This window comes from Crinia signifera, chromosome 4 (assembly GCF_055691185.1).
Source record: "Crinia signifera chromosome 4, ASM5569118v1, whole genome shotgun sequence".
Classification (NCBI taxonomy): Eukaryota; Metazoa; Chordata; class Amphibia; order Anura; family Myobatrachidae; genus Crinia; species Crinia signifera.
This window is the reverse complement of record NC_139220.1, coordinates 340,920,086-340,947,338: the sequence shown is the minus strand read 5'-3', so window position 1 is coordinate 340,947,338 and position 27,253 is coordinate 340,920,086. Positions and strand designations below refer to the sequence as shown.

Here is a 27,253-nt window from a genome sequence, read left to right as displayed (position 1 = left end):
ATCATTAGTCTCCTCTCATTCCTACCTCATGTCCTTATTCCCGCACTCTCTGGTCAGCTGCCTCTCCTCTCCATCATTAGTCTCCTCTCATTCCTACCTCATGTCCTTATACCCGCACTCTCTGGTCAGCTGCCTCTCCTCTAAATCATTAGTTTCCTCTCATTCCAACCTCATGTCCTTATACCCACACTCTCTGGTCAGCTGCCTCTCCTCTCCATCATTAGTCTGCTGTCATTCCTACCTCATGTCCTTATAGCCGCACTCTCTGGTCAGCTGCCTCTCCTCTCCATCATTAGTCTCCTGTCATTCCTACCTCATGTCCTTATACCCGCACTCTTTGGTCAGCTGCCTCTCCTCTCCATCATTAGTCTGCTGTCATTCCTACCTCATGTCCTTATACCCTCACTCTCTGGTCAGCTGCCTCTCCTCTCCATCATTAGTCTCTGTCATTCCTACCTCATGTCCTTATACCCGCACTCTCTGGTCAGCTGCCTCTCCTCTCCATCATTAGTCTGCTGTCATTCCTACCTCATGTCCTTATACCCGCACTCTCTGGTCAGCTGCCTCTCCTCTCCATCATTAGTCTCCTGTCATTCCAACCTCATGTCCTTATACCCGCACTCTCTGGTCAGCTGCCTCTCCTCTCCATCATTAGTCTCCTCTCATTCCTACCTCATGTCCTTATACCCGCACTCTCTGGTCAGCTGCCTCTCCTCTCCATCATTAGTGTGCTGTCATTCCTACCTCATGTCCTTATACCTGCACACTCTGGTCAGCTGCCTCTCCTCTCCATCATTAGTCTCCTCTCATTCCTACCTCATGTCCTTATACCCACACTCTCTGGTCAGCTGCCTCTCCTTTCCATCATTAGTCTGCTGTCATTCCTACCTCATGTCCTTATACCCGCACTCTCTGGTCAGATGCCTCTCCTCTCCATCATTAGTCTGCTATCATTCCTACCTCATGTCCTTATACCCACACTCTCTGGTCAGCTGCCTCTCCTCTCCATCATTAGTCTCCTCTCATTCCAACCTCATGTCCTTATACCCGCACTCTCTGGTCAGCTGCCTCTCCTCTCCATCATTCGTCTGCTGTCATTCCTACCTCATGTCCTTATACCCGCACTCTCTGGTCAGCTGCCTCTCCTCTCCATCATTAGTCTCCTCTCATTCCTACCTCATGTCCTTATACCCGCACTCTCTGGTCAGCTGCCTCTCCTCTCCATCATTAGTCTGCTGTCATTCCTACCTCATGTCCTTATACCCGCACTCTCTGGTCAGCTGCCTCTCCTCTCCATCATTAGTCTCCTCTCATTCCTACCTCATGTCCTTATACCCGCACTCTCTGGTCAGCTGCCTCTCCTCTCCATCATTAGTCTCCTCTCATTCCTACCTCATGTCCTTATACCCGCACTCTCTGGTCAGCTGCCTCTTCTCTCCATCATTAGTCTGCTGTCATTCCAACCTCATGTCCTTATACCCGCACTCTCTGGTCAGCTGCCTCTCCTCTCCATCATTAGTCTCCTCTCATTCCTACCTCATGTCCTTATACCTGCACTCTCTGGTCAGCTGCCTCTCCTCTCCATCATTAGTCTGCTCTCATTCCTACCTCATGTCCTTATACCCGCACTCTCTGGTCAGCTGCCTCTCCTCTCCATCATTAGTCTGCTGTCATTCCTACCTCATGTCCTTATACCCGCACTCTCTGGTCAGCTGCCTCTCCTCTCCATCATTAGTCTGCTGTCATTCCTACCTCATGACCTTATACCCGCACTCTCTGGTCAGCTGCCTCTCCTCTCCATCATTAGTCTGCTGTCATTCCTACCTCATGTCCTTATACCCGCACTCTCTGGTCAGCTGCCTCTCCTCTCCATCATTAGTCTGCTGTCATTCCTACCTCATGACCTTATACCCGCACTCTCTGGTCAGCTGCCTCTCCTCTCCATCATTAGTCTGCTGTCATTCCTACCTCATGTCCTTATACCCGCACTCTCTGGTCAGCTGCCTCTCCATCATTAGTCTGCTGTCATTCCTACCTCATGTCCTTATACCCGCACTCTCTGGTCAGCTGCCTCTCCTCTCCATCATTAGTCTCCTCTCATTCCAACCTCATGTCCTTATACCCGCACTCTCTGGTCAGCTGCCTCTCCTCTCCATCATTAGTCTGCTGTCATTCCTACCTCATGTCCTTATACCCACACTCTCTGGTCAGCTGCCTCTCCTCTCCATCATTAGTCTCCTCTCAATCCTACCTCATGTCCTTATACCCACACTCTCTGGTCAGCTGCCTCTCCTCTCCATCATTAGTCTCCTCTCATTCCTACCTCATGTCCTTATACCCGCACTCTCTGGTCAGCTGCCTCTCCTCTCCATCATTAGTCTCCTCTCATTCCTACCTCATGTCCTTATACCCGCACTCTCTGGTCAGCTGCCTCTCCTCTCCATCATTAGTCTGCTGTCATTCCTACCTCATGTCCTTATACCCACACTCTCTGGTCAGCTGCCTCTCCTCTCCATCATTAGTCTCCTCTCATTCCTACCTCATGTCCTTATACCCGCACTCTCTGGTCAGCTGCCTCTCCTCTCCATCATTAGTCTGCTGTCATTCCTACCTCATGTCCTTATACCCACACTCTCTGGTCAGCTGCCTCTCCTCTCCATCATTAGTCTCCTCTCATTCCTACCTCATGTCCTTATACCCACACTCTCTGGTCAGCTGCCTCTCCTCTCCATCATTAGTCTCCTCTCATTCCTACCTCATGTCCTTATACCCGCACTTTCTGGTCAGCTGCCTCTCCTCTCCATCATTAGTCTCCTCTCATTCCAACCTCATGTCCTTATACCTGCACTCTCTGGTCATCTGCCTCTCCTCTCCATCATTAGTCTCCTCTCATTCCTACCTCATGTCCTTATACCCGCACTCTCTGGTCAGATGCCTCTCCTCTCCATCATTAGTCTCCTCTCATTCTAACCTCATGTCCTTATACCCGCACTCTCTGGTCAGCTGCCTCTCCTCTCCATCATTAGTCTCCTCTCATTCCTACCTCATGTCCTTATACCCGCACTCTCTGGTCAGCTGCCTCTCCTCTCCATCATTAGTCTGCTGTCATTCCTACCTCATGTCCTTGTACCTGCACTCTCTGGTCAGCTGCCTCTCCTCTCCATCATTAGTCTCCTCTCATTCCTACCTCATGTCCTTATACCCGCACTCTATGGTCAGCTGCCTCTCCTCTCCATCATTAGTCTCCTCTCATTCCTACCTCATGTCCTTATACCCGCACTCTCTGGTCAGCTGCATCTCCTCTCCATCATTTGTCTGCTGTCATTCCTACCTCATGTCCTTATACCCGCACTCTCTGGTCAGCTGCCTCTCCTCTCCATCATTAGTCTCCTCTCATTCCAACCTCATGTCCTTATACCTGCACTCTCTGGTCATCTGCCTCTCCTCTCCATCATTAGTCTCCTCTCATTCCTACCTCATGTCCTTATACCCGCACTCTCTGGTCAGCTGCCTCTCCATCATTAGTCTCCTCTCATTCCTACCTCATGTCCTTATACCTGCACTCTCTGGTCATCTGCCTCTCCTCTCCATCATTAGTCTCCTCTCATTCCTACCTCATGTCCTTATACCCGCACTCTCTGGTCAGCTGCCTCTCCATCATTAGTCTCCTCTCATTCCTACCTCATGTCCTTATACCCGCACTCTCTGGTCAGCTGCCTCTCCTCTCCATCATTAGTCTCCTCTCATTCCTACCTCATGTGCTTATACCCGCACTCTCTGGTCAGCTGCCTCTCCTCTCCATCATAAGTCTCCTCTCATTCCTACCTCATGTCCTTATACCCGCACTCTCTGGTCAGCTGCCTCTCCTCTCCATCATAAGTCTCCTCTCATTCCTACCTCATGTCCTTATACCCGCACTCTCTGGTCAGCTGCCTCTCCTCTCCATCATTAGTCTCCTCTCACTCCTACCTCAAGTAGCATTAGGGCCAGGACAAGAGGAGTCAAAGGAAGAGGTGCCGAAAATCCCGGGCAGGAAGTATTGGTAAGAGGAGTGTGTGGTCCGCTTTGTTATGGGTGGGGGTACTGAGGGAAGCTATGGGTGGCCTGGCTGTCATTTACAGCTCCTCCTTGTCTACCTCGCGGTGCTGCTGTGTTTGTGTCACTGTCACCTCCTCCTCTGAATGCTGGCTGATGTCACTGACCCACTTGTCCCTTCTCCCGTCACAGCTGGCAGAGAGACTGCAGCTCACTAATTAACTCTTAACAGGCAGAGCCAGCCAGAGAGGAGCCAGTCATGCGTCAGCGGCATTGCGGTGTGTGGCGTCATGTGTCAGCTGCATTGCGGTGTGTGGGGTCATGTGTCAGCGGCATTGCGGTGTGTGGGGTCATGTGTCAGCGGCATTGCGGTGTGAGGCGTCATGTGTCAGCGGCATTGCGGTGTGAGGCGTCATGTGTCAGCGGCATTGCGGTGTGAGGCGTCATGTGTCAGAAGCATTGCGGTGTGCGGTGTAATGTGTCAGCAGCATTGCGGTGTGCGGCGTAATGTGTCAGCAGCATTGCGGTGTAATGTGTCAGCGGCCTTACGGTGTGCGGCGTAATGTGTCAGCGGCATTACGGTGTGCGGCGTTATGTGTCAGCGGCATTACGGTGTGCGGCGTTATGTGTCAGCGGCATTACGGTGTGCGGCGTAATGTGTCAGTGGCATTACGGTGTGCGGCATTATGGTGTGCGGCGTAATGTGTCAGCGGCATTGCGGTGTGTGGCGTAATGTGTCAGTGGCATTACGGTGTGCGGCATTATGGTGTGCGGCGTAATATGTCAGCGGCATTGCGGTGTGTGGCGCAATGTGTCAGTGGCATTACGGTGTGCGGCGTAATGTGTCAGCGGCATTGCGGTGTGCAGCGTAATGTGTCAGCGGCATTACGGTGTGCGGCGTAATGTGTCAGTGGCATTACGGTGTGCGGCATTATGGTGTGCGGTGTATTGTGTCAGCGGCATTGCGGTGTGCAGCGTAATGTGTCAGCGGCATTACGGTGTGCGGCGTAATGTGTCAGTGGCATTACGGTGTGCGGCATTATGGTGTGCGGTGTAATGTGTCAGCGGCATTGCGGTGTGCGGTGTAATGTGTCAGTGGCATTACGGTGTGCGGCATTATGGTGTGCGGCGTAATATGTCAGCGGCATTGCGGTGTGTGGCGTAATGCGTCAGTGGCATTACGGTGTGCGGCGTAATGTGTCAGCGGCATTGCGGCGTAATGTGTCAGCGGCATTACGGTGTGCGGCGTAATGTGTCAGCGGCATTACGGTGTGCGGCGTAATGTGTCAGTGGCATTACGGTGTGCGGCATTATGGTGTGCGGTGTAATGTGTCAGCAGCATTGCGGTGTGCGGCGTAATGTGTCAGTGGCATTACGGTGTGCGGCATTATGGTGTGCGGCGTAATATGTCAGCGGCATTGCGGTGTGTGGCGTAATGTGTCAGTGGCATTACGGTGTGCGGCATTATGGTGTGCGGCGTAATATGTCAGCGGCATTGCGGTGTGTGGCGTAATGTGTCAGCGGCATTGCGGTGTGCGGCGTAATGTGTCAGCGGCATTGCGGTGTGCGGCGTAATGTGTCAGTGGCATTACGGTGTGCGGCATTATGGTGTGCGGCATAATGTGTCAGCGGCATTGCGGTGTGTGGCGTAATGTGTCAGCAGCATTGCGGTGTAATGTGTCAGCGGCCTTACGGTGTGCGGCGTAATGTGTCAGCGGCATTACGGTGTGCGGCGTCATGTATCAGTGGCATTACGGTGTGTGGTATTATGTGAATTGGTACTATTATGTGTCCACGCCCCTTCCCCTCGATTTTTGGCGCGCACTATCCCTATTTTTTTAACATTAGGGGCCCCTATATCTATGTTTGCTTACATAAAACTAAATAGGTTTGAGCCGGCCCCCGGCTCCGGGTATATGCCATGTGGGGGAGAGGAGGCAGCTTTTCTATGTGCCATGCTGGTGGGAAGGGGACCCAGATTTTTTAAGTGAGGTGTCCCAGGGACCCACTATTTTGGGGGGTTTCACGATCACTATTAACATTATGTCTGAAATAGGATATTCCAGCCATTACGTCATTAGGGTGTCAGTGGCATTACGGTGTGCGGCGTAATGTGTCAGCGGCATTGCGGTGTGCGGCGTAATATGTCAGCGGCATTGCGGTGTGCGGCATAATGTGTCAGCGGCATTGCGGTGTGCGGCGTAATGTGTCAGCGGCATTGCGGTGTGCGGCGTAATGTGTCAGCGGCATTGCGGTGTGCGGCGTAATGTGTCAGTGGGATTACGGGGTGCGGCATTATGGTGTGCGGCGTAATATGTCAGCGGCATTGCGGTGTGCGGCGTAATGTGTCAGCGGCATTGCGGTGTGCGGCGTAATGTGTCAGTGGCATTACGGTGTGCGGCATTATGGTGTGCGGCGTAATGTGTCAGCGGCATTGCGGTGTGTGGCGTAATGTGTCAGCGGCCTTACGGTGTGCGGCGCAATGTGTCAGCGGCATTACGGTGTGCGGCGTAATGTGTCAGCGGCATTACGGTGTGCGGCGTAATGTGTCAGCGGCATTACGGTGTGCGGCGTAATGTGTCAGCGGCATTGCGGTGTGCGGCGTAATGTGTCAGTGGCATTACGGTGTGCGGCATTGCTGTGTGTGGCGTAATGTGTCAGTGGCATTACGGTGTGTGGCGTAATGTGTCAGTGGCATTACGGTATGCGGCGTAATGTGTCAGCGGCATTGCGGTGTGGGGCGTAATGTGTCAGCGGCCTTGCGGTGTGCGGCGTAATGTGCCAGCGGCCTTGCGGTGTAATGTGTCAGCGGCATTGCGGTGTGCGGCGTAATGTGTCAGCGGCCTTGTGGTGTGCGGCGTAATGTGTCAGCGGCATTACGGTGTGCGGCGTCATGTGTCAGTGGCATTACGGTGTGTGGTATTATGTGAATTGGTACTATTATGTGTCCACGCCCCTTCCCCTCGATTTTTGGCGCGCACTGTCCCTATTTTTTTAACATTAGGGGCCCCTATATCTATGTTTGCTTACATAAAACTAAATAGGTTTGAGCCGGCCCCCGGCTCCGGGTATATGCCATGTGGGGGAGAGGAGGCAGCTTTTCTATGTGCCATGCTGGTGGGAAGGGGACCCAGATTTTTTAAGTGAGGTGTCCCAGGGACCCACTATTTTGGGGGGTTTCACGATCACTATTAACATTATGTCTGAAATAGGATATTCCAGCCATTACGTCATTATATAACCCCCCTCCCCCAACAGCACCATTACTGCTACCACATATACCAGGTAATACTAAACTGTCATTCTGACAATTCACCTTGGGAATCGCACTGGCTGCTGGTCCCATGTCCTCTCCATTTATCAGGATATGCATTGTGTCATCACTATCACGACGTACTCCGAGCCTGCACCCAACCTACATGTGGTGATAGAGAGAAGTATATACAAAGGTTACACACAAGCCTGCACATACTCCAGGCCTCTAACCTAGATACACCTTTACACAGGGAGCAGCTGGCCTGGTCCCGCCCACGCGGTACGCCTGCCTTTACATAGGGAGCAGCTGGCCTGGTCCCGCCCACGCGGTACGCCTGCCTTTACATAGGGAGCAGCTGGCCTGGTCCCACCCACGCGGTACGCCTGCCTTTACATAGGGAGCAGCTGGCCTGGTCCCACCCACGCGGTACGCCTGCCTTTACATAGGGAGCAGCTGGCCTGGTCCCACCCACGCGGTACGCCTGCCTTTACATAGGGAGCAGCTGGCCTGATCCCTACCACGCGGTACACCTGCCTTTTCATAGGGAGCAGCTGGCCTGATCCCTCCCATGCCGTACACCTGCCTTTACATAGGGAGCGGAACTGGCCTGATCCCTCCCACGCCGTACACCTGCCTTTACATAGGGAGCAGCTGGCCTGATCCCTCCCACGCCGTACACCTGCCTTTACATAGGGAGCAGCTGGCCTGATCCCTCCCACGCGGTACACCTGCCTTTACATAGGGAGCAGCTGGCCTGATCACTCCCATGCCGTACACCTGCCTTTACATAGGGAGCAGCTGGCCTGGTCCCTCCCATGCCGTACACCTGCCTTTACATAGGGAGCAGCTGGCCTGATCCCTCCTGACATCATACAGGGATGGTTTCCTCCCATGCAGAACACCTACCTTTATATAGAGACCAAACCATATACTACTCCCCAGCTCCATCCCACATAGAACATAGAAGTTGAGATTGAAAAAAATAAGTATGTCCATCAAGTTCAACCTTTTTTTTTTGTACAGATCTTATTAAAGTGTATGGTGTAGCTGTGATAACCCTGTGAAATAATACACTTGTTACAGCCTTGGGCTATGGGTTGTAAGTATATGAAAAGGGGAGAAGGGGTTTGGGGATTTAGTTCTGCACAAGGATATTAATCGAATATTTAGTTATTGTCCCCGATTTCCTGTTGCTATGCTGTAATTGCAGTGGATACAACTACGGGGGTGCTGCCAAAGACAATGGGTATGGTACAAGAAAGAGACAGAAAAGGATTGTCTTTTTGGCTGGCGCACTGAAGAGAGAGTATGAATTTATATTTAAAAATTAACTTTTAATAATGTTGATAAAAAGAGGGCCATTAAAGTGAAATATAAGCTACGTACATGACTGACAGAAACATTGAACAATTATTTAAAATTGCACGTGCTGTGTGTGTGTCTTGTGTTTATCAATCGTGGCATAAGATTCCTCCCTTTTAATTGGCACTACAACAAGTGGTAAGATGTGTCGTATCTTTTGCACTGTATATTGCAATGGGGTACTTTTATAAGGGAAATTGGATGGGTGGTCTGACCATGTGTGTGCAGCCAGATACCTCTATTGGGTTCCAATTGATCTTAGATCGTGTATCCTCAGGCCGTATCTATTCAATTATATGTTGCCTATTGGGTCTATTCACCAGGGAGATTGGATGGGTGATCTGACCAAGTGTATGTGGTTAGATACCTCTATTAAGTTCCAATTAGTCCTGAGTCATGTGTTCTCATAATATATCGCTGTAATGCATCATTATTAGAGAGATTGAGATGATGTGTATGCGGTATACTGTTCTACTGTGAATACACCTGGACAGGCGTACGTACCGTGCCTTCTGGTGTTGTGAACAACCGAAATTTGGTAATATGCACAGGTAGAATTGCGTGCTGTACACAGATTGTATACCGCATACACATCATCTCAATCTCTCTAATAATGATGCATTACAGCGATATATTATGAGAACACATGACTCAGGACTAATTGGAACTTAATAGAGGTATCTAACCACATACACTTGGTCAGATCACCCATCCAATCTCCCTGGTGAATAGACCCAATAGGCAACATATAATTGAATAGATACGGCCTGAGGATACACGATCTAAGATCAATTGGAACCCAATAGAGGTATCTGGCTGCACACACATGGTCAGACCACCCATCCAATTTCCCTTATAAAAGTACCCCATTGCAATATACAGTGCAAAAGATACGACACATCTTACCACTGGCTATGGGTTGTACCCTGGACTGCTCACTACCCCCCCCCCCCCATATATACTGCTCACAGCCATGCAGTACACCACTCTCTCTATAGGGACAACCAAACACTGCTACCTCTCCCCATATACTGTACCCTCTCCCTTACATATAATGCTCCCCTCCGCACCCACCCCCATATACTGTCCCCTCTCCCCCATATACTGTTCCCTCCGACTTACATATAATGCTCCCCTCCGCACCCACCCCCATATACTGTTCCCTCTGACTTACATATAATGCTCCCCTCCGCACCCACCCCCATATACTGTTCCCTCTCCCCCATATACTGTTCCCTCTGACTTACATATAATGCTCCCCTCCGCACCCACCCCCATATACTGTTCCCTCTGACTTACATATAATGCTCCCCTCCGCACCCACCCCCATATACTGTTCCCTCTCCCCCATATACTGTTCCCTCCGACTTACATATAATGCTACCCTCCGCACCCACCCCCATATACTGCTCCCCGCCTACATACACTGCTCCCCCCCCTACATATAAGGCTCCCCTCCACACCCACCCCCATATACTGCTCCCTCTCCCCATATACTGCTCCCCCCCCTACATATAAGGCTCCCCTCCGCACCCACCCCCATATACTGCTCGCCCCCTACATATAAGGCTCCCCTCCACACCCACCCCCATATACTGCTCCCCCCCTACATATAAGGCTCCCCTCCACACCCACCCCCATATACTGCTCCCTCTCCCCATATACTGCTCCCCCCCCTACATATAAGGCTCCCCTCCGCACCCACCCCCATATACTGCTCGCCCCCTACATATAAGGCTCCCCTCCACACCCACCCCCATATACTGCTCCCCCCCTACATATAAGGCTCCCCTCCACACCCACCCCCATATACTGCTCCCTCTCCCCATATACTGCTCCCCCCTACATATAAGGCTCCCCTCCACACCCACCCCCATATACGGCTTCCTCTGCCCTACATACAGTGTATTGCTCCCTCCGCACCCATCCTTATATACGGCTCCCTCCGCCTCCCCGCCATATACTACTCCCTCCGCACCCACCCCCATACACTGCTCCCCCCCCCTACATATAAGGCTCCCCTCCACACCCACCCCCATATACTGCTCCCTCTCCCCATATACTGCTCCCCCCCCTACATATAAGGCTCCCCCCGCACCCACCCCCATATACTGCTCCCCCCCTACATATAAGGCTCCCCTCCACACCCACCCCCATATACTGCTCCCCCCCTACATATAAGGCTCCCCTCCACACCCACCCCCAAATACTGTCCCCTCTCCCCCATATACTGTTCCCTCCGACTTACATATAATGCTACCCTCCGCACCCACCCCCATATACTGCTCCCCCCCCCTACATATAAGGCTCCCCCCCGCACCCACCCCCATATACTGCTCCCTCTCCCCATATACTGCTCCCCCCTACATATAAGGCTCCCCTCCGCACCCACCCCCATATACTGCTCCCTCTCCCCATATACTGCTCCCCCCTACATATAAGGCTCCCCTCCGCACCCACCCCCATATACTGCTCCCTCTCCCCATATACTGCTTCCCCCCTACATATAAGGCTTCCCTCCGCACCCACCCCCATATACTGCTCCCTCTCCCCATATACTGCTCCCCCCTACATATAAGGCTCCCCTCCACACCCACCCCCATATACTGCTCCCCCCCTACATATAAGGCTCCCCTCCGCACCCACCCCCATATACTGCTCCCTCTCCCCATATACTGCTTCCCCCCTACATATAAGGCTTCCCTCCGCACCCACCCCCATACACTGCTCCCTCTCCCCATATACTGCTTCCCCCCTACATATAAGGCTTCCCTCCGCACCCACCCCCATATACTGCTCCCTCTCCCCATATACTGCTTCCCCCCTACATATAAGGCTTCCCTCCGCACCCACCCTCATATACTGCTCCCCCCCTACATATAAGGCTCCCCTCCACACCCACCCCCAAATACTGTCCCCTCTCCCCCATATACTGTTCCCTCCGACTTACATATAATGCTACCCTCCGCACCCACCCCCATATACTGCTCCCCCCCCCTACATATAAGGCTCCCCCCCGCACCCACCCCCATATACTGCTCCCTCTCCCCATATACTGCTCCCCCCTACATATAAGGCTCCCCTCCGCACCCACCCCCATATACTGCTCCCTCTCCCCATATACGGCTCCCCTCCGCACCCACCCCCATATACTGCTCCCTCTCCCCATATACTGCTTCCCCCCTACATATAAGGCTTCCCTCCGCACCCACCCCCATATACTGCTCCCTCTCCCCATATACTGCTCCCCCCCACACCCACCCCCATACACTGCTCCCTCTCCCCATATACTGCTTCCCCCCTACATATAAGGCTTCCCTCCGCACCCACCCCCATATACTGCTCCCTCTCCCCATATACTGCTTCCCCCCTACATATAAGGCTTCCCTCCGCACCCACCCCCATATACTGCTCCCTCTCCCCATATACTGCTTCCCCCCTACATATAAGGCTTCCCTCCGCACCCACCCCCATACACTGCTCCCTCTCCCCATATACTGCTTCCCCCCTACATATAAGGCTTCCCTCCGCACCCACCCCCATATACTGCTCCCTCTCCCCATATACTGCTTCCCCCCTACATATAAGGCTTCCCTCCGCACCCACCCTCATATACTGCTCCCCCCCTACATATAAGGCTCCCCTCCACACCCACCCCCATATACTGCTCCCCCCCTACATATAAGGCTCCCCTCCGGACCCACCCCCATATACTGCTCTCTCTCCCCATATACTGCTCCCCCCGCACCCACCCCCATATACTGCTCCCTCTCCCCATATACTGCTTCCCCCCTACATATAAGGCTCCCCTCCGCACCCACCCCCATATACTGCTCTCTCTCCCCATATACTGCTCCCCCCGCACCCACCCCCATATACTGCTCTCTCTCCCCATATACTGCTCCCCCCTACATATAAGGCTCCTCTCCGCACCCACCCCCATATACTGCTCCCTCTCCCCATATACTGCTCCCCCCTACATATAAGGCTCCAGCCGCACCCACCCCCATATACTGCTCCCTCTCCCCATATACTGCCCCCCCCCCACATATAGTCCCTCTGAAGCCACCCCCATATGCTGCTCCCTCTGCTCCACATACAGTGTATTGCTCCCTCCGCACCCATCCTCATATACGGCTCCCTTCGCCTCCCCGCCATATACTACTCCCTCCGCACCCACCCCTATATGCTGCTCCCTCTGCCCTACATACAGTGTATTGCTCCCTCCGCACCCATCCTCATATACGGCTCCCTCCGCCTCCCCGCCATATACTACTCCCTCCGCACCCACCCCCATACACTGCTCCCTCTCCCCATATACTGCTCCCCCCTACATATAAGGCTCCACTCCGCACCCACCCCCATACACTGCTCCCTCTCCCCATATACTGCTCCCCCCTACATATAAGGCTCCACTCCGCACCCACCCCCATATACTGCTCCCTCTCCCCATATACTGCTTCCCCCCTACATATAAGGCTCCCCTCCGCACCCACCCCCATATACTGCTCCCCCCCTACATATAAGGCTTCCCTCCGCACCCACCCTCATATACTGCTCCCTCTCCCCATATACTGCTTCCCCCCTACATATAAGGCTCCCCTCCGCACCCACACTCATATACTGCTCCCCCCATACATATAAAACTCCCCTCCACACCCACCCCCATATACTGCTCCCCCCCTACATATAAGGCTCCCCTCTGCACCCACCCTCATATACTGCTCCCCCCCTACATATAAGGCTCCCCTCCGCACCCACCCCCATATACTGCTCCCTCTCCCCATATACTGCTTCCCCCCTACATATAAGGCTACCCTCCGCACCCACCCCCATATACACTCTCTCCCCATATACTGCTTCCCCCCTACATATAAGGCTCCCCTCCGCACCCACCCCATATACTGCTCCCTCTACCCATATACTGCTCCCCCCTACATATAAGGCTCCCCCCGCACCCACCCCCATATACTACTCCCCCTCCCCCATATACTGCCCCCCCCCACATATAGTCCCTCTGAAGCCACCCCCATATGCTGCTCCCTCTGCTCCACATACAGTGTATTGCTCCCTCCACACCCATCCTTATATACGTCTCCCTCCGCCTCCCCGCCATATACTACTCCCTCCGCACCCACCCTCATATACTGCTCCCTCTCCCCATATACTGCTCCCCCCCTACATATAAGGCTCCCCCCGCACCCACCCCCATATACTGCTCCCACTCCCCATATACAGCTCCCCCCTACATATAAGGCTCCCCTCCGCACCCACCCCCATATACTGCTCCCTCTCCCCATATACTGCTTCCCCCCTACATATAAGGCTCCCCTCCGCACCCACCCCCATACACTGCTCCTCTCCCCATATACTGCTCCCCCCCTACATATAAGGCTCCCCCCGCACCCACCCCCATATACTGCTCCCTCTCCCCATATACAGCTCCCCCCCTACATATAAGGCTCCCCCCGCACCCACCCCCATATACTGCTCCCTCTCCCCATATACTGCCCCCCCACATATAAGGCTCCCTCTGCCTCCCCCCCCATATAGTCCCTCTGAAGCCACCTCCATATGCTGCTCCCTCTGCTCCACATACAGTATATTGCTCCCTCCGCACCCATATAAGACTCCCTATGCCCCCCCCTGTACCCACCCCCATATACTGCTCCCCCTCCCACATATAAGGCTCCCTATGCCTCCCCCTGCACCCACCCCCATATACTGCTCCCCCTCCCACATATAAGGCTCCCCTCCGCACCCACCCCCATATACTGCTCCCTCTCCCCATATACTGCTCCCCCCTACATATAAGGCTCCCCTCCGCACCCACCCCCATACACTGCTCCCCCCCCTACATATAAGGCTCCCCCCGCACCCACCCCATATACTGCTCCCTCTCCCCATATACAGCTCCCCCCCTACATATAAGGCTCCCCCCGCACCCACCCCCATATACTGCTCCCTCTCCCCATATACTGCCCCCCCACATATAAGGCTCCCTCTGCCTCCCCCCCCATATAGTCCCTCTGAAGCCACCTCCATATGCTGCTCCCTCTGCTCCACATACAGTATATTGCTCCCTCCGCACCCATATAAGGCTCCTATGCCCCCCCCTGCACCCACCCCCATATACTGCTCCCCCTCCCACATATAAGGCTCCCTATGCCTCCCCCTGCACCCACCCCCATATACTGCTCCCCCTCCCACATATAAGGCTCCCTATGCCCCCCCCTGCACCCACCCCATATACTGCTCCCCCTCCCACATATAAGGCTCCCTATGCCTCCCCCTGCACCCACCCCCATATACTGCTCCCTCTCCCACATATAAGGCTCCCTATGCCCCCCCCTGCACCCACCCCCATATACTGCTCCTCCCCCCCACATATAAGGCTCCCTATGCCTCCCCCCCACCCCCATATACTGCTCTATAAGGCTCCCTATGCACCCCCCTGCACCCACCCCCATATACTGCTCCCCCCCCCCCCCACATATAAGGCTCCCTATGCCTCCCCCTGCACCCACCCCCATATACTGCTCCCTCCCGCCCCCCCACATATAAGGCTCCCTATGCCTCCCCTGCACCCACCCCATATACTGCTCCCCCCCCCCCCCCCACATATAAGGCTCCCTATGCCTTCCCCTGCACCCACCCCCATATACTGCTCCCCCCCCCACATATAAGGCTCCCAATGGCCTCCCCCTGCACCCACCCCCATATACTGCTCCCCCCCCACATATAAGGCTCCCTATGCCCCCCCTGCACCCACCCCATATACTGCTCCCCCTCCCACATATAAGGCTCCCTATGCCTCCCCCTGCACCCACCCCCATATAATGCTCCCTCCGCCCCCCCACATATAAGGCTCCCTATGCCTCCCCCTGCACCACCCCCATATAATGCTCCCTCCGCCCCCCCACATATTAAGGGTCCATATGCCTCCCCCTGCACCCACCCCCATATACTGCTCCCCCCCACATATAAGGCTCCCTATGCCTCCCCCTGCACCCACCCCCATATAATGCTCCCTCCGCCCCCCCACATACCCTATTCTCACAAGGATCCAGTAGGACCCAGGACTTACCCTGGCTCGCTCTAAGCTGCTGCAGTAGTTCTCTCGGAGGCGTTGTCCATTCCTTATGACCTCAGACCCGGAGACTAGCCACGTAACACGAGTACGGAGATCCAGCGCCCTCGCTGGGAGACCACCCCCCAGGAATGGGGCATCATGAGGAGGGATTGAAGTGACTCCAATGTGACAGGATCCTGACCAGCGGGGGTCCAGTCTCTCCACGCTCACCTGTGTAGAACGGACATGTTACTTGGGAGACAATGGCTCATGGGGTTGCAGACTGGCCGTGGGTGCTAGCACTTCATAAATATCAGAGGATTTGCTTCTGCATGGCCTGCAGTACAAGCCAAGGCTGGCCCCAGTGCGTCACCAAGAACCGATTCAGGCACCAGTGTATCTGTCATCCAATGGGGGGAAACGGAGCACGGGGTTTAGAAGGCTTCCCCCAGGGGACAGTACGCTCAGAAAACACCTGGAGGGAAGACTTTGCAGCTTGGACAACAACAATAGACATCAGGAAAGTGCTGAAGCTATTGGAGAGCTGAGCACCCAGCCATCATCCGCAGGTAATCGCCCTCGGGATAGTCAGAGCTGATCGCAAAGCACATGGTATAACACATGCTGCGCTGCAGGTGGGATAAGACACCAGGACCCAGAACCCCTGGGTACAGTCTCCCAATGTCACTGACCGCAGGATCCTGGGCGGCTGTATGGTCATACATATGCATCAGACCGGGGTACGGTACCGGGGTACGGTAGGTGTCGCCTGCCTGCAGCAGGAGAAGGTGGAACCCGCTGGACACAGAACTCACCTCAAAGATCTCATTCACAAGGAGCTCGCTGCTGCTGAACACGATGCCATCTGCGTAGCCAGCGCTCCGCTCTGCGCGGGTCCCATCACACAGGACAGACACGTTCTTACCGCACACCGAATGGAACCTGTGGGTGACGCTGGGGACTGGGAGGGGCAATGGGAAAGGGGGGGGGGGGTAAGAGTAAATAACTACATGGAAACAGATTAAAAGCAGCAAAATACAATGCACATACACGCAGTGCAGCCCACAGCACCACATGCCCCCAGCACAGAGCAGCACCACGTACCCCCGGCACAGAGCAGCCCACAGCAGCCTCACGTTCCCCACGCGACCCCAGCACAGAGCAGCCCCACGCGACCCCAGCACAGAGCAGCCCCACGCGACCCCAGCACAGAGCAGCCCCACGCGACCCCAGCACAGAGCAGCCCCACGCGACCCCAGCACAGAGCAGCCCCACGCGACCCCAGCACAGAGCAGCCCCACGCGACCCCAGCACAGAGCAGCCCCACGCGACCCCAGCACAGAGCAGCCCCACGCGACCCCAGCACAGAGCAGCCCCACGCGACCCCAGCACAGAGCAGCCCCACGCGACCCAGCACAGAGCAGCCCCACGCGACCCCAGCACAGAGCAGCCCACGCGACCCCAGCACAGAGCAGCCCCACGCGACCCCAGCACAGAGCAGCCCCACGCGACCCCAGCACAGAGCAGCCCCACGCGACCCCAGCACAGAGCAGCCCCACGCGATCCCAGCACAGAGCAGCCCCACGCGACCCCAGCACAGAGCAGCCCACAGAGCAGCCACACGCGCATCCAGCACAGAGCAGCCCCACGTGCCCCCAGCACAGAGCAGCCCCACGTGCCCCCAGCACAGAGCAGCCCCACGTGCCCCCAGCACAAAGCAGCCCACAGTGCCACCAGCACAGAGCAGCCCCACGTACCCCAAGCACAGAGCAGCCCGACTCACCCCATAGCGCCACCGAACACCCAGCACAGAGCAGCCCCACACGCCCCCAGCACCAGAGCAGCCAACAGCGCCACGCACACATATGTAATATGACAGCTCACCTGGTGAGGGGGATGGGAAGGATTTGTCGGTCACGTGACTTACAGACAAACTGTTATCTATGAGACCGCTGCCACCAGTCAGGGAGACCTGAACGCACTGTCCATAGAGGTCTATCACCGCATAGATATCTGGGGAACAGCGAGAGTGTGAGGAAGGGTGGACATCCCTGCACGCTCACACTCACCTCTCCCAGACAGAAGCCTTGCACGCTCACAATCACCTCTCCCAGACAGAAGCCCAGCGCAGGCAACACTCACCTCTCCCAGACAGAAGCCCAGCGCAGGCAACACTCACCTCTCCCAGACAGAAGCCCAGCGCAGGCAACACTCACCTCACCCAGAAGCCTTGCACGCTCACACTCACCTCTCCCAGACAGAAGCCCAGCGCAGGCAACACTCACCTCTCCCAGACAGAAGCCTTGCACGCTCACACTTACCTCTCCCAGACAGAAGCCTTGCACGTTCACACTCACCTCTCCCAGACAGAAGCCCCACGCAGGCAACACTCACCTCTCCCAGACAGAAGCCCAGCGCAGGCAACACTCACCTCACCCAGAAGCCTTGCACGTTCACAATCACCTCTCCCAGACAGAAGCCTTGCACGCTCACAATCACCTCTCCCAGACAGAAGCCTTGCACGCTCACAATCACCTCTCCCAGACAGAAGCCCTTGCACGTTCACAATCACCTCTCCCAGACAGAAGCCCTGCACGCTCACAATCACCTCTCCCAAACAGAAGCCCAGCGCAGGCCACACTCACCTCTCCCAGACAGAAGCCCAGCGCAGGCCACACTCACCTCTCCCAGACAGAAGCTCCGCGCAGGCCACACTCACCTCTCCCAGACAGAAGCCTTGCACGCTCACACACACCTCTCCCAGACAGAAGCCCTGCACGCTCACACTCACCTCTCCCAGACAGAAGCCCCAGCACAGGCCACACTCACCTCTCCCAGACAGAAGCCCAGCGCAGGCCACACTCACCTCTTCCAGACAGAAGCCCAGCGCAGGCCACACTCACCTCTCCCAGACAGAAGCCCCGCGCAGGCCACGCTCACACTCACCTCTCCCAGACAGAAGCCCCGCGCAGGCCACGCTCACACTCACCTCTCCCAGACAGAAGCCCAGCGCAGGCCACGCTCACCTCTCCCAGACAGAAGCTCCGCGCAGGCCACACTCACCTCTCCCAGACAGAAGCCTTGCACGCTCACACACACCTCTCCCAGAAAGAAGCCCTGCACGCTCACACTCACCTCTCCCAGACAGAAGCTCCGCGCAGGCCACACTCACCTCTCCAGACAGAAGCCTTGCACGCTCACACACACCTCTCCCAGACAGAAGCCCTGCACGCTCACACTCACCTCTCCCAGACAGAAGCCCAGCGCAGGCCACACTCACCTCTTCCCAGACAGGAAGCCCAGCGCAGGCCACACTCACCTCTTCCAGACAGAAGCCCAGCGCAGGCCACACTCACCTCTCCCAGACAGAAGCCTTGCACGCTCACACTCACCTCTCCCAGACAGAAGCCCCGCGCAGGCCACACTCACCTCTTCCAGACAGAAGCCTTGCACGCTCACAATCACCTCTCCCAGACAGAAGCCTTGCACGCTCACAATCACCTCTCCCAGACAGAAGCCTTGCACGTTCACAATCACCTCTCCCAGACAGAAGCCCAGCGCAGGCCACACTCACCTCTCCCAGACAGAAGCCTTGCACGCTCACACACACCTCTCCCAGACAGAAGCCCAGCACAGGCCACACTTACCTCTCCCAGACAGAAGCCCAGCGCAGGCCACACTCACCTCTCCCAGACAGAAGCCCAGCGAAGGGCCACACACACCTCTCCCAGACAGAAGCCCCGCGCAGGCCACGCTCACACTCACCTCTCCCAGACAGAAGCCCAGCGCAGGCCACACTCACCTCTCCCAGACAGAAGCCACGCGCAGGCCACACTCACCTCTCCCAGACAGAAGCGCCGCGAGGCCACACTCACCTCTCCCAGACAGAAGCCTTGCACGCTCACAATCACCTCTCCCAGACAGAAGCCAATCACCTCTCCCAGACAGAAGCCCTGCACAGGCCACACTCACCTCTCCCAGACAGAAGCCTTGCACGCTCACAATCACCTCTCCCAGAGAGAAGCCTTGCACGCTCACAATCACCTCTCCCAGATAGAAGCCTTGCACGCTCACAATCACCTCAACGCTCACAATCCCCTCTCCCAGACAGAAGCCCTGCGCAAGCCACACTCACCTCTCCCAGACAGAAGCCCCCGCCGCGCAGGCCACACTCACCTCTCCCAGACAGAAGCCCCGCGCAGGCCACACTCACTTACCTCTCCCAGGCGGTAGCCCTGTGCAGGCCGCACTCACACTCACCTCTCCCAGACAGAAGCCCCGCGCAGGCCACACTCACTTACCTCTCCCAGGCGTAGCCCTGTGCAGGCCGCACTCACACTCACCTCTCCCAGACAGAAGCCCTGCGCAGGCCACACACACCTCTCCCAGACAGAAGCCCCGCGCAGGCCACGCTCACACTCACCTCTCCCAGACAGAAGCCCTGCGCAGGCCACACTCACCTCTCCCAGACAGAAGCCCCGCGCAGGCCACACTCACCTCTCCCAGACAGAAGCCCCGCGCAGGCCACACTCACTTACCTCTCCCAGGCAGTAGCCCTGTGCAGGCCGCACTCACACTCACCTCTCCCAGACAGAAGCCCTGCGCAGGCCACACTCACCTCTCCCAGACAGAAGCCCCGCGCAGGCCACACTCACCTCTCCCAGACAGAAGCCCGAGCAGGCCACACTCACTTACGCAGGCCACACTCCCCTCTCCCAGACAGAAGCCCCGCGCAGGCCACACTCACCTCTCCCAGACAAAAGCCCCGCGCAGGCCACACTCACCTCTCCCAGACAGAAGCCTCGCGCAGGCCACACTCACCTCTCCCAGACAGTAGCTCCACGCAGGCCACACTCACCTCTCCCAGACAGAAGCCCAGCGCAGGCCACACACACCTCTCCCAGACAGAAGCCCCGCGCAGGCCACGCTCACACTCACCTCTCCCAGACAGAAGCCCAGCGCAGGCCACACTCACCTCTCCCAGACAGAAGCCCCGCGCAGGCCACACTCACCTCTCCCAGACAGAAGCCCCGCGCAGGCCACACTCACCTCTCCCAGACAGAAGCCCCGCGAGGCCACACTCACCTCTCCCAGACAGAAGCCTTGCACGCTCACAATCACCTCTCCCAGACAGAAGCCCTGCACAGGCCACACTCACCTCTCCCAGACAGAAGCCTTGCACGCTCACAATCACCTCTCCCAGAGAGAAGCCTTGCACGCTCATAATCACCTCTCCCAGATAGAAGCCTTGCACGCTCACAATCACCTCAACGCTCACAATCCCCTCTCCCAGACAGAAGCCCTGCGCAGGCCACACTCACCTCTCCCAGACAGAAGCCCCGCGCAGGCCACACTCACCTCTCCCAGACAGAAGCCCCGCGCAGGCCACACTCACCTCTCCCAGACAGAAGCCCCGCGCAGGCCACACTCACTTACCTCTCCCAGGCGGAAGCCCTGTGCAGGCCGCACTCACACTCATCTCTCCCAGACAGAAGCCCTGCGCAGGCCGCACTCACCTCTCCCAGACAGAAGCCCCGCGCAGGCCACACTCACCTCTCCCAGACAGAAGCCCCGAGCAGGCCACACTCACTTACCTCTCCCAGGCAGAAGCCCTGTGCAGGCCGCACTCACAATCCCCTAGCCCTGCGCAGGCCACACTCCCCTCTCCCAGACAAAAGCCCCGCGCAGGCCACACTCCCCTCTCCCAGACAGAAGCCCCGCGCAGGCCACACTCACCTCTCCCAGACAAAAGCCCCGCGCAGGCCACACTCACCTCTCCCAGACAGTAGCTCCACGCAGGCCACACTCACCTCTCCCAGACAGAAGCCCAGCGCAGGCCACACTCACCTCTCCCAGACAGAAGCCCAGCGCAGGCCACACACACCTCTCCCAGACAGAAGCCCCGCGCAGGCCACGCTCACACTCACCTCTCCCAGACAGAAGCCCAGCGCAGGCCACACTCACCTCTCCCAGACAGAAGCCCCGCGCAGGCCACACTCACCTCTCCCAGACAGAAGCCCCGCGCAGGCCACACTCACCTCTCCCAGACAGAAGCCCCGCGAGGCCACACTCACCTCTCCCAGACAGAAGCCTTGCACGCTCACAATCACCTCTCCCAGACAGAAGCCCTGCACAGGCCACACTCACCTCTCCCAGACAGAAGCCTTGCACGCTCACAATCACCTCTCCAGAGAGAAGCCTTGCACGCTCATAATCACCTCTCCCAGATAGAAGCCTTGCACGCTCACAATCACCTCAACGCTCACAATCCCCTCTCCCAGACAGAAGCCCTGCGCAGGCCACACTCACCTCTCCCAGACAGAAGCCCCGCGCAGGCCACACTCACCTCTCCCAGACAGAAGCCCCGCGCAGGCCACACTCACCTCTCCCAGACAGAAGCCCCGCGCAGGCCACACTCACTTACCTCTCCCAGGCGGAAGCCCTGTGCAGGCCGCACTCACACTCACCTCTCCCAGACAGAAGCCCTGCGCAGGCCGCACTCACCTCTCCCAGACAGAAGCCCCGCGCAGGCCACACTCACCTCTCCCAGACAGAAGCCCCGAGCAGGCCACACTCACTTACCTCTCCCAGGCAGAAGCCCTGTGCAGGCCGCACTCACAATCCCCTAGCCCTGCGCAGGCCACACTCCCCTCTCCCAGACAAAAGCCCCGCGCAGGCCACACTCACCTCTCCCAGACAGAAGCCCCGCGCAGGCCACACTCACCTCTCCCAGACAGAAGCCCCGCGCAGGCCACACTCACCTCTCCCAGACAGAAGCCCCGCGCAGGCCACACTCACCTCTCCAAGACAGAAGCCCCGCGCAGGCCACACTCACCTCTCCCAGACAGAAGCTCCACGCAGGCCACACTCACCTCTCCCAGGTGGAAGCCCCGCGCAGGCCACACTCACTTACCTCTCCCAGACAGAAGCCCCGCGCAGGCCACACTCACATTCACCTCTCCCAGACAGAAGCGCCGCGCAGGCCACACTCACACTCACCTCTCCCAGACAGAAGCTCCGCGCAGGCCAAACTCACCTCTCCCAGCTGGAAGCCCCGCGCAGGCCACACTCACTTACCTCTCCCAGACAGAAGCCCCGCGCAGGCCACACTCACCTCTCCCAGACAGAAGCCCCGCGCAGGCCACACTCACACTCACCTCTCCCAGACAGAAGCTCCGCGCAGGCCACACTCACCTCTCCCAGACAGAAGCCCCGCGCAGGCCACACTCACCTCTCCCAGGTGGAAGCCCGCGCAGGCCACACTCACCTCTCCCAGGTGGAAGCCCTGTGCAGGCCACACTCACCTCTCCCAGGTGGAAGCCCTGTGCAGGCCACACTCACCTCTCCCAGGTGGAAGCCCCGCGCAGGCCACACTCACCTCTCCCAGACAGAAGCCCTGCGCAGGCCACACTCACCTCTCCCAGACAGAAGCCCCGCGCAGGCCACACTCACCTCTCCCAGACAGAAGCCCCGCGCAGGCCACACTCACACTCACCTCTCCCAGACAGAAGCTCCGCGCAGGCCACACTCACCTCTCCCAGACAGAAGCCCCGCGCAGGCCACACTCACCTCTCCCAGGTGGAAGCCCGCGCAGGCCACACTCACCTCTCCCAGACAGAAGCCCCGCGCAGGCCACACTCACCTCTCCCAGACAGAAGCCCCGCGCAGGCCACACTCACACTCACCTCTCCCAGACAGAAGCTCCGCGCAGGCCACACTCACCTCTCCCAGACAGAAGCCCCGCGCAGGCCACACTCACCTCTCCCAGGTGGAAGCCCGCGCAGGCCACACTCACCTCTCCCAGGTGGAAGCCCTGTGCAGGCCACACTCACCTCTCCCAGGTGGAAGCCCTGTGCAGGCCACACTCACCTCTCCCAGGTGGAAGCCCCGCGCAGGCCACACTCACCTCTCCCAGACAGAAGCCCTGCGCAGGCCACACTCACCTCTCCCAGACAGAAGCCCCGCGCAGGCCACACTCACCTCTCCCAGACAGAAGCCCCGCGCAGGCCACACTCACCTCTCCCAGGTGGAAGCCCCGCACAGGCCACACTCACACTCACCTCTCCCAGGTGGAAGCCCCGTGCAGGCCACACTCACCTCTCCCAGGTGGAAGCCCTGTGCAGGCCACACTCACCTCTCCCAGACGGAAGCCCCGCGCAGGCCACACTCACCTCTCCCAGACAGAAGCCCCGCGCAGGCCACACTCACCTCTCCCAGACAGAAGCCCCGCGCAGGCCACACTCACACTCACCTCTCCCAGACAGAAGCTCCGCGCAGGCCACACTCACCTCTCCCAGACAGAAGCCCCGCGCAGGCCACACTCACCTCTCCCAGGTGGAAGCCCGCGCAGGCCACACTCACCTCTCCCAGGTGGAAGCCCTGTGCAGGCCACACTCACCTCTCCCAGGTGGAAGCCCTGTGCAGGCCACACTCACCTCTCCCAAGTGGAAGCCCCGCGCAGGCCACACTCACCTCTCCCAGACAGAAGCCCTGCGCAGGCCACACTCACCTCTCCCAGACAGAAGCCCCGCGCAGGCCACACTCACCTCTCCCAGACAGAAGCCCCGCGCAGGCCACACTCACCTCTCCCAGGTGGAAGCCCCGCACAGGCCACACTCACACTCACCTCTCCCAGGTGGAAGCCCCGTGCAGGCCACACTCACCTCTCCCAGGTGGAAGCCCTGTGCAGGCCACACTCACCTCTCCCAGGTGGAAGCCCCGCGCAGGCCACACTCACCTCTCCCAGGACAGAAGCCCTGTGCAGGCCACACTCACCTCTCCCAGGTGGAAGCCCCGCGCAGGCCACACTCACCTCTCCCAGGTGGAAGCCCTGTGCAGGCCACACTCACCTCTCCCAGACAGAAGCCCCGCGCAGGCCACACTCACCTCTCCCAGGTGGAAGCCCCGCACAGGCCACACTCACCTCTCCCAGACAGAAGCCCCGCGCAGGCCACACTCACCTCTCCCAGGTGGAAGCCCCGCGCAGGCCACACTCACCCTCTCCCAGGTGGAAGCCCCGCGCAGGCCACACTCACCTCTCCCAGACAGAAGCCCCGCGCAGGCCACACTCACCTCTCCCAGGTGGAAGCCCCGCACAGGCCACACTCACACTCACCTCTCCCAGGTGGAAGCCCGCGCAGGCCACACTCACCTCTCCCAGACAGAAGCGACGCGCAGGCCACACTCACCTCTCCCAGACAGAAGCGACGCGCAGGCCACACTCACCTCTCCCAGGTGGAAGCCCTGTGCAGGCCACACCTTGGTCTTCACCATTAATATAATAATGCAGATCTCCTGTCGCTGTTCTCATCATCCCAATCCTAGAACCAGCTCCCAAGGAGTCCAGATCGCAGCCATAATTGTTCCTGAGGGTGTTCCCGTCCTGCATGATGGCTGTTCCGCTAGGGTGAGAGGCAGCATCAGACACCCGGGGCTCTATACAACAACATCCCTACCAGAGAGAAGGGGTAACCACCTTCCTAGGGTCACAGAGCGCACAACCCCACAGCACACGCTACACGCACTCTACAACTCACCATGAGGACACATTGGTAGGGAGACTCATACCTCAGCATCCACGTATCATAATCAATGTCCGTCATTGTGTTGGGAAACTCCAGATCCTCGGGACGAATAGCAGTGACAACTGGGGGTTACAAACAGTGCAGTCATGGCAGACAAGGGGGAGAGGACCCCCCCCCTCCCAACTCCTAAATATAGGTCACTCTCAAATGGCAGGAGCTGTGGTGGGTGGGACCTGAGCAGGAATGGTGGCTAAGGGAAAGGGGGTGAGGGGAGCAAGCAGGTGCCGCTGCAAGGGGTGGGTGTAGGGATGTTTCAGTATAGCAACCTGGGGGGAGGGGGGGAGTACAGGGACCTGGGGGGAGGGGGAGTATAGGGATGTTTCAGTATAGGGACCCGGGGGGGAGGGGGGAGTATAGGGACGTTTCAGTATAGGGATGTTTCAGTATAGGGACCCGGGGGGGAGGGGGAGTATAGGGACGTTTCAGTATAGGGACCCGGGGGGGGGGGGGGGGGGAGTATAGGGAAGTTTCAGTATAGGGACCCGGGGGGGGAAGGGAAGTATAGGGATGTTTCAGTATAGGGACCCGGGGGGGAGGGGGAGTATAGGGAAGTTTCAGTATAGGGACCCGGGGGGGGAAGGGAAGTATAGGGATGTTTCAGTATAGGGACCCGGGGGGGGGGTTTGGGGGGAGTACAGGGACGTTTCAGTATAGGAACCCGGGGGGAGGGGGAGTATAGAGATGGTTCAGGATAGGGACCCGGGGGGATGGGGAGTATAGGGATGTTTCAGTATAGGGACCCGGGGGGGAGTATAGGGATGTTTCAGTATAGGGACCCGGGGGGAGTATAGGGATGTTTCAGTATAGGGACCCGGGGGGGAGTATAGAGATGGTTCAGGATAGGGACCCGGGGGGATGGGGAGTATAGGGATGTTTCAGTATAGGGACCCGGGGGGGAGTATAGGGATGTTTCAGTATAGGGACCCGGGGGGAGTATAGGGATGTTTCAGTATAGGGACCCGGGGGGAGGGGGGAGTATAGGGATGTTTCAGTATAGGGACCCGGGGGGGAGTATAGAGATGGTTCAGGATAGGGACCCGGGGGGGGGGGGGGGGGGGGGGGGGTTGGGGGGAGTACAGGGACGTTTCAGTATAGGAACCCGGGGGGAGGGGGAGTATAGAGATGGTTCAGTATAGGGACCCGGGTGGAGGGGGGAGTATAGGGACGTTTCAGTATAGAAACCTGGGGGAGGGGGGAGTATAGGGACGTTTCAGTATAGGGACCCGGGGGGGGGGGGAAGGGAAGTATAGGGACGTTTCAGTATAGGGACCCGGGGGGAGTATAGGGACGTTTCAGTATAGGGACCCGGGGGGAGTATAGGGACGTTTCAGTATAGGGACCCGGGGGAGGGGGAGTATAGGGACGTTTCAGTATTGGAACCCGGGGGGAGGGGGGAGTATAGGGACGGTTCAGTATAGGAACCCGGGGGGAGGGGGAGTATAGGGACGTTTCAGTATAGGGACCCGGGGGGAGTATAGGGACGTTTCAGTATAGGGACCCGGGGGAAGTATAGGGACGTTTCAGTATAGGGACCCGGGGGAAGTATAGGGATGTTTCAGTATAGGGACCCGGGGGGAGTATAGGGACGTTTCAGTATAGGGACCCGGGGAAGGGGGAGTATAGGGACGGTTCAGTATAGGAACCCGGGGGGAGGGGGAGTATAGGGACGGTTCAGTATAGGAACCCGGGGGGAGGGGGAGTATAGGGACGTTTCAGTATAGGGACCCGGGGGGAGTATAGGGACGTTTCAGTATAGGGACCCGGGGGAAGTATAGGGACGTTTCAGTATAGGGACGTTTCAGTATAGGGACCCGGGGGGAGTATAGGGATGTTTCAGTATAAGGACCTGGGGGAGGGGGAGTATAGGGACGCTTCAGTATAGGAACCTGGGGGAGGGGGAGTATAGGGACGTTTAAGTATAGGGACCCGGGGGGAGGGGGAGTA

General features: G+C 57.5%; 1 protein-coding gene across 1 annotated transcript in view; it reads right to left on the bottom strand.

The window, feature by feature from the left end:
• Positions 1-27,253, bottom strand: part of NEURL4 (neuralized E3 ubiquitin protein ligase 4) — a 155,103-nt gene that overhangs the window by 70,251 nt on the left and 57,599 nt on the right. The window contains exons 14-19 of the mRNA XM_083180707.1: positions 25,293-25,371; positions 24,951-25,126; positions 17,610-17,738; positions 16,541-16,686; positions 15,741-15,956; positions 7,352-7,450 (exon numbers count right to left, since the gene is read on the bottom strand). Of these exons, the coding sequence (XP_083036833.1) occupies positions 7,352-7,450; positions 15,741-15,956; positions 16,541-16,686; positions 17,610-17,738; positions 24,951-25,126; positions 25,293-25,371 (845 nt within the window). The remainder of the gene's footprint in view (positions 1-7,351; positions 7,451-15,740; positions 15,957-16,540; positions 16,687-17,609; positions 17,739-24,950; positions 25,127-25,292; positions 25,372-27,253) is intronic.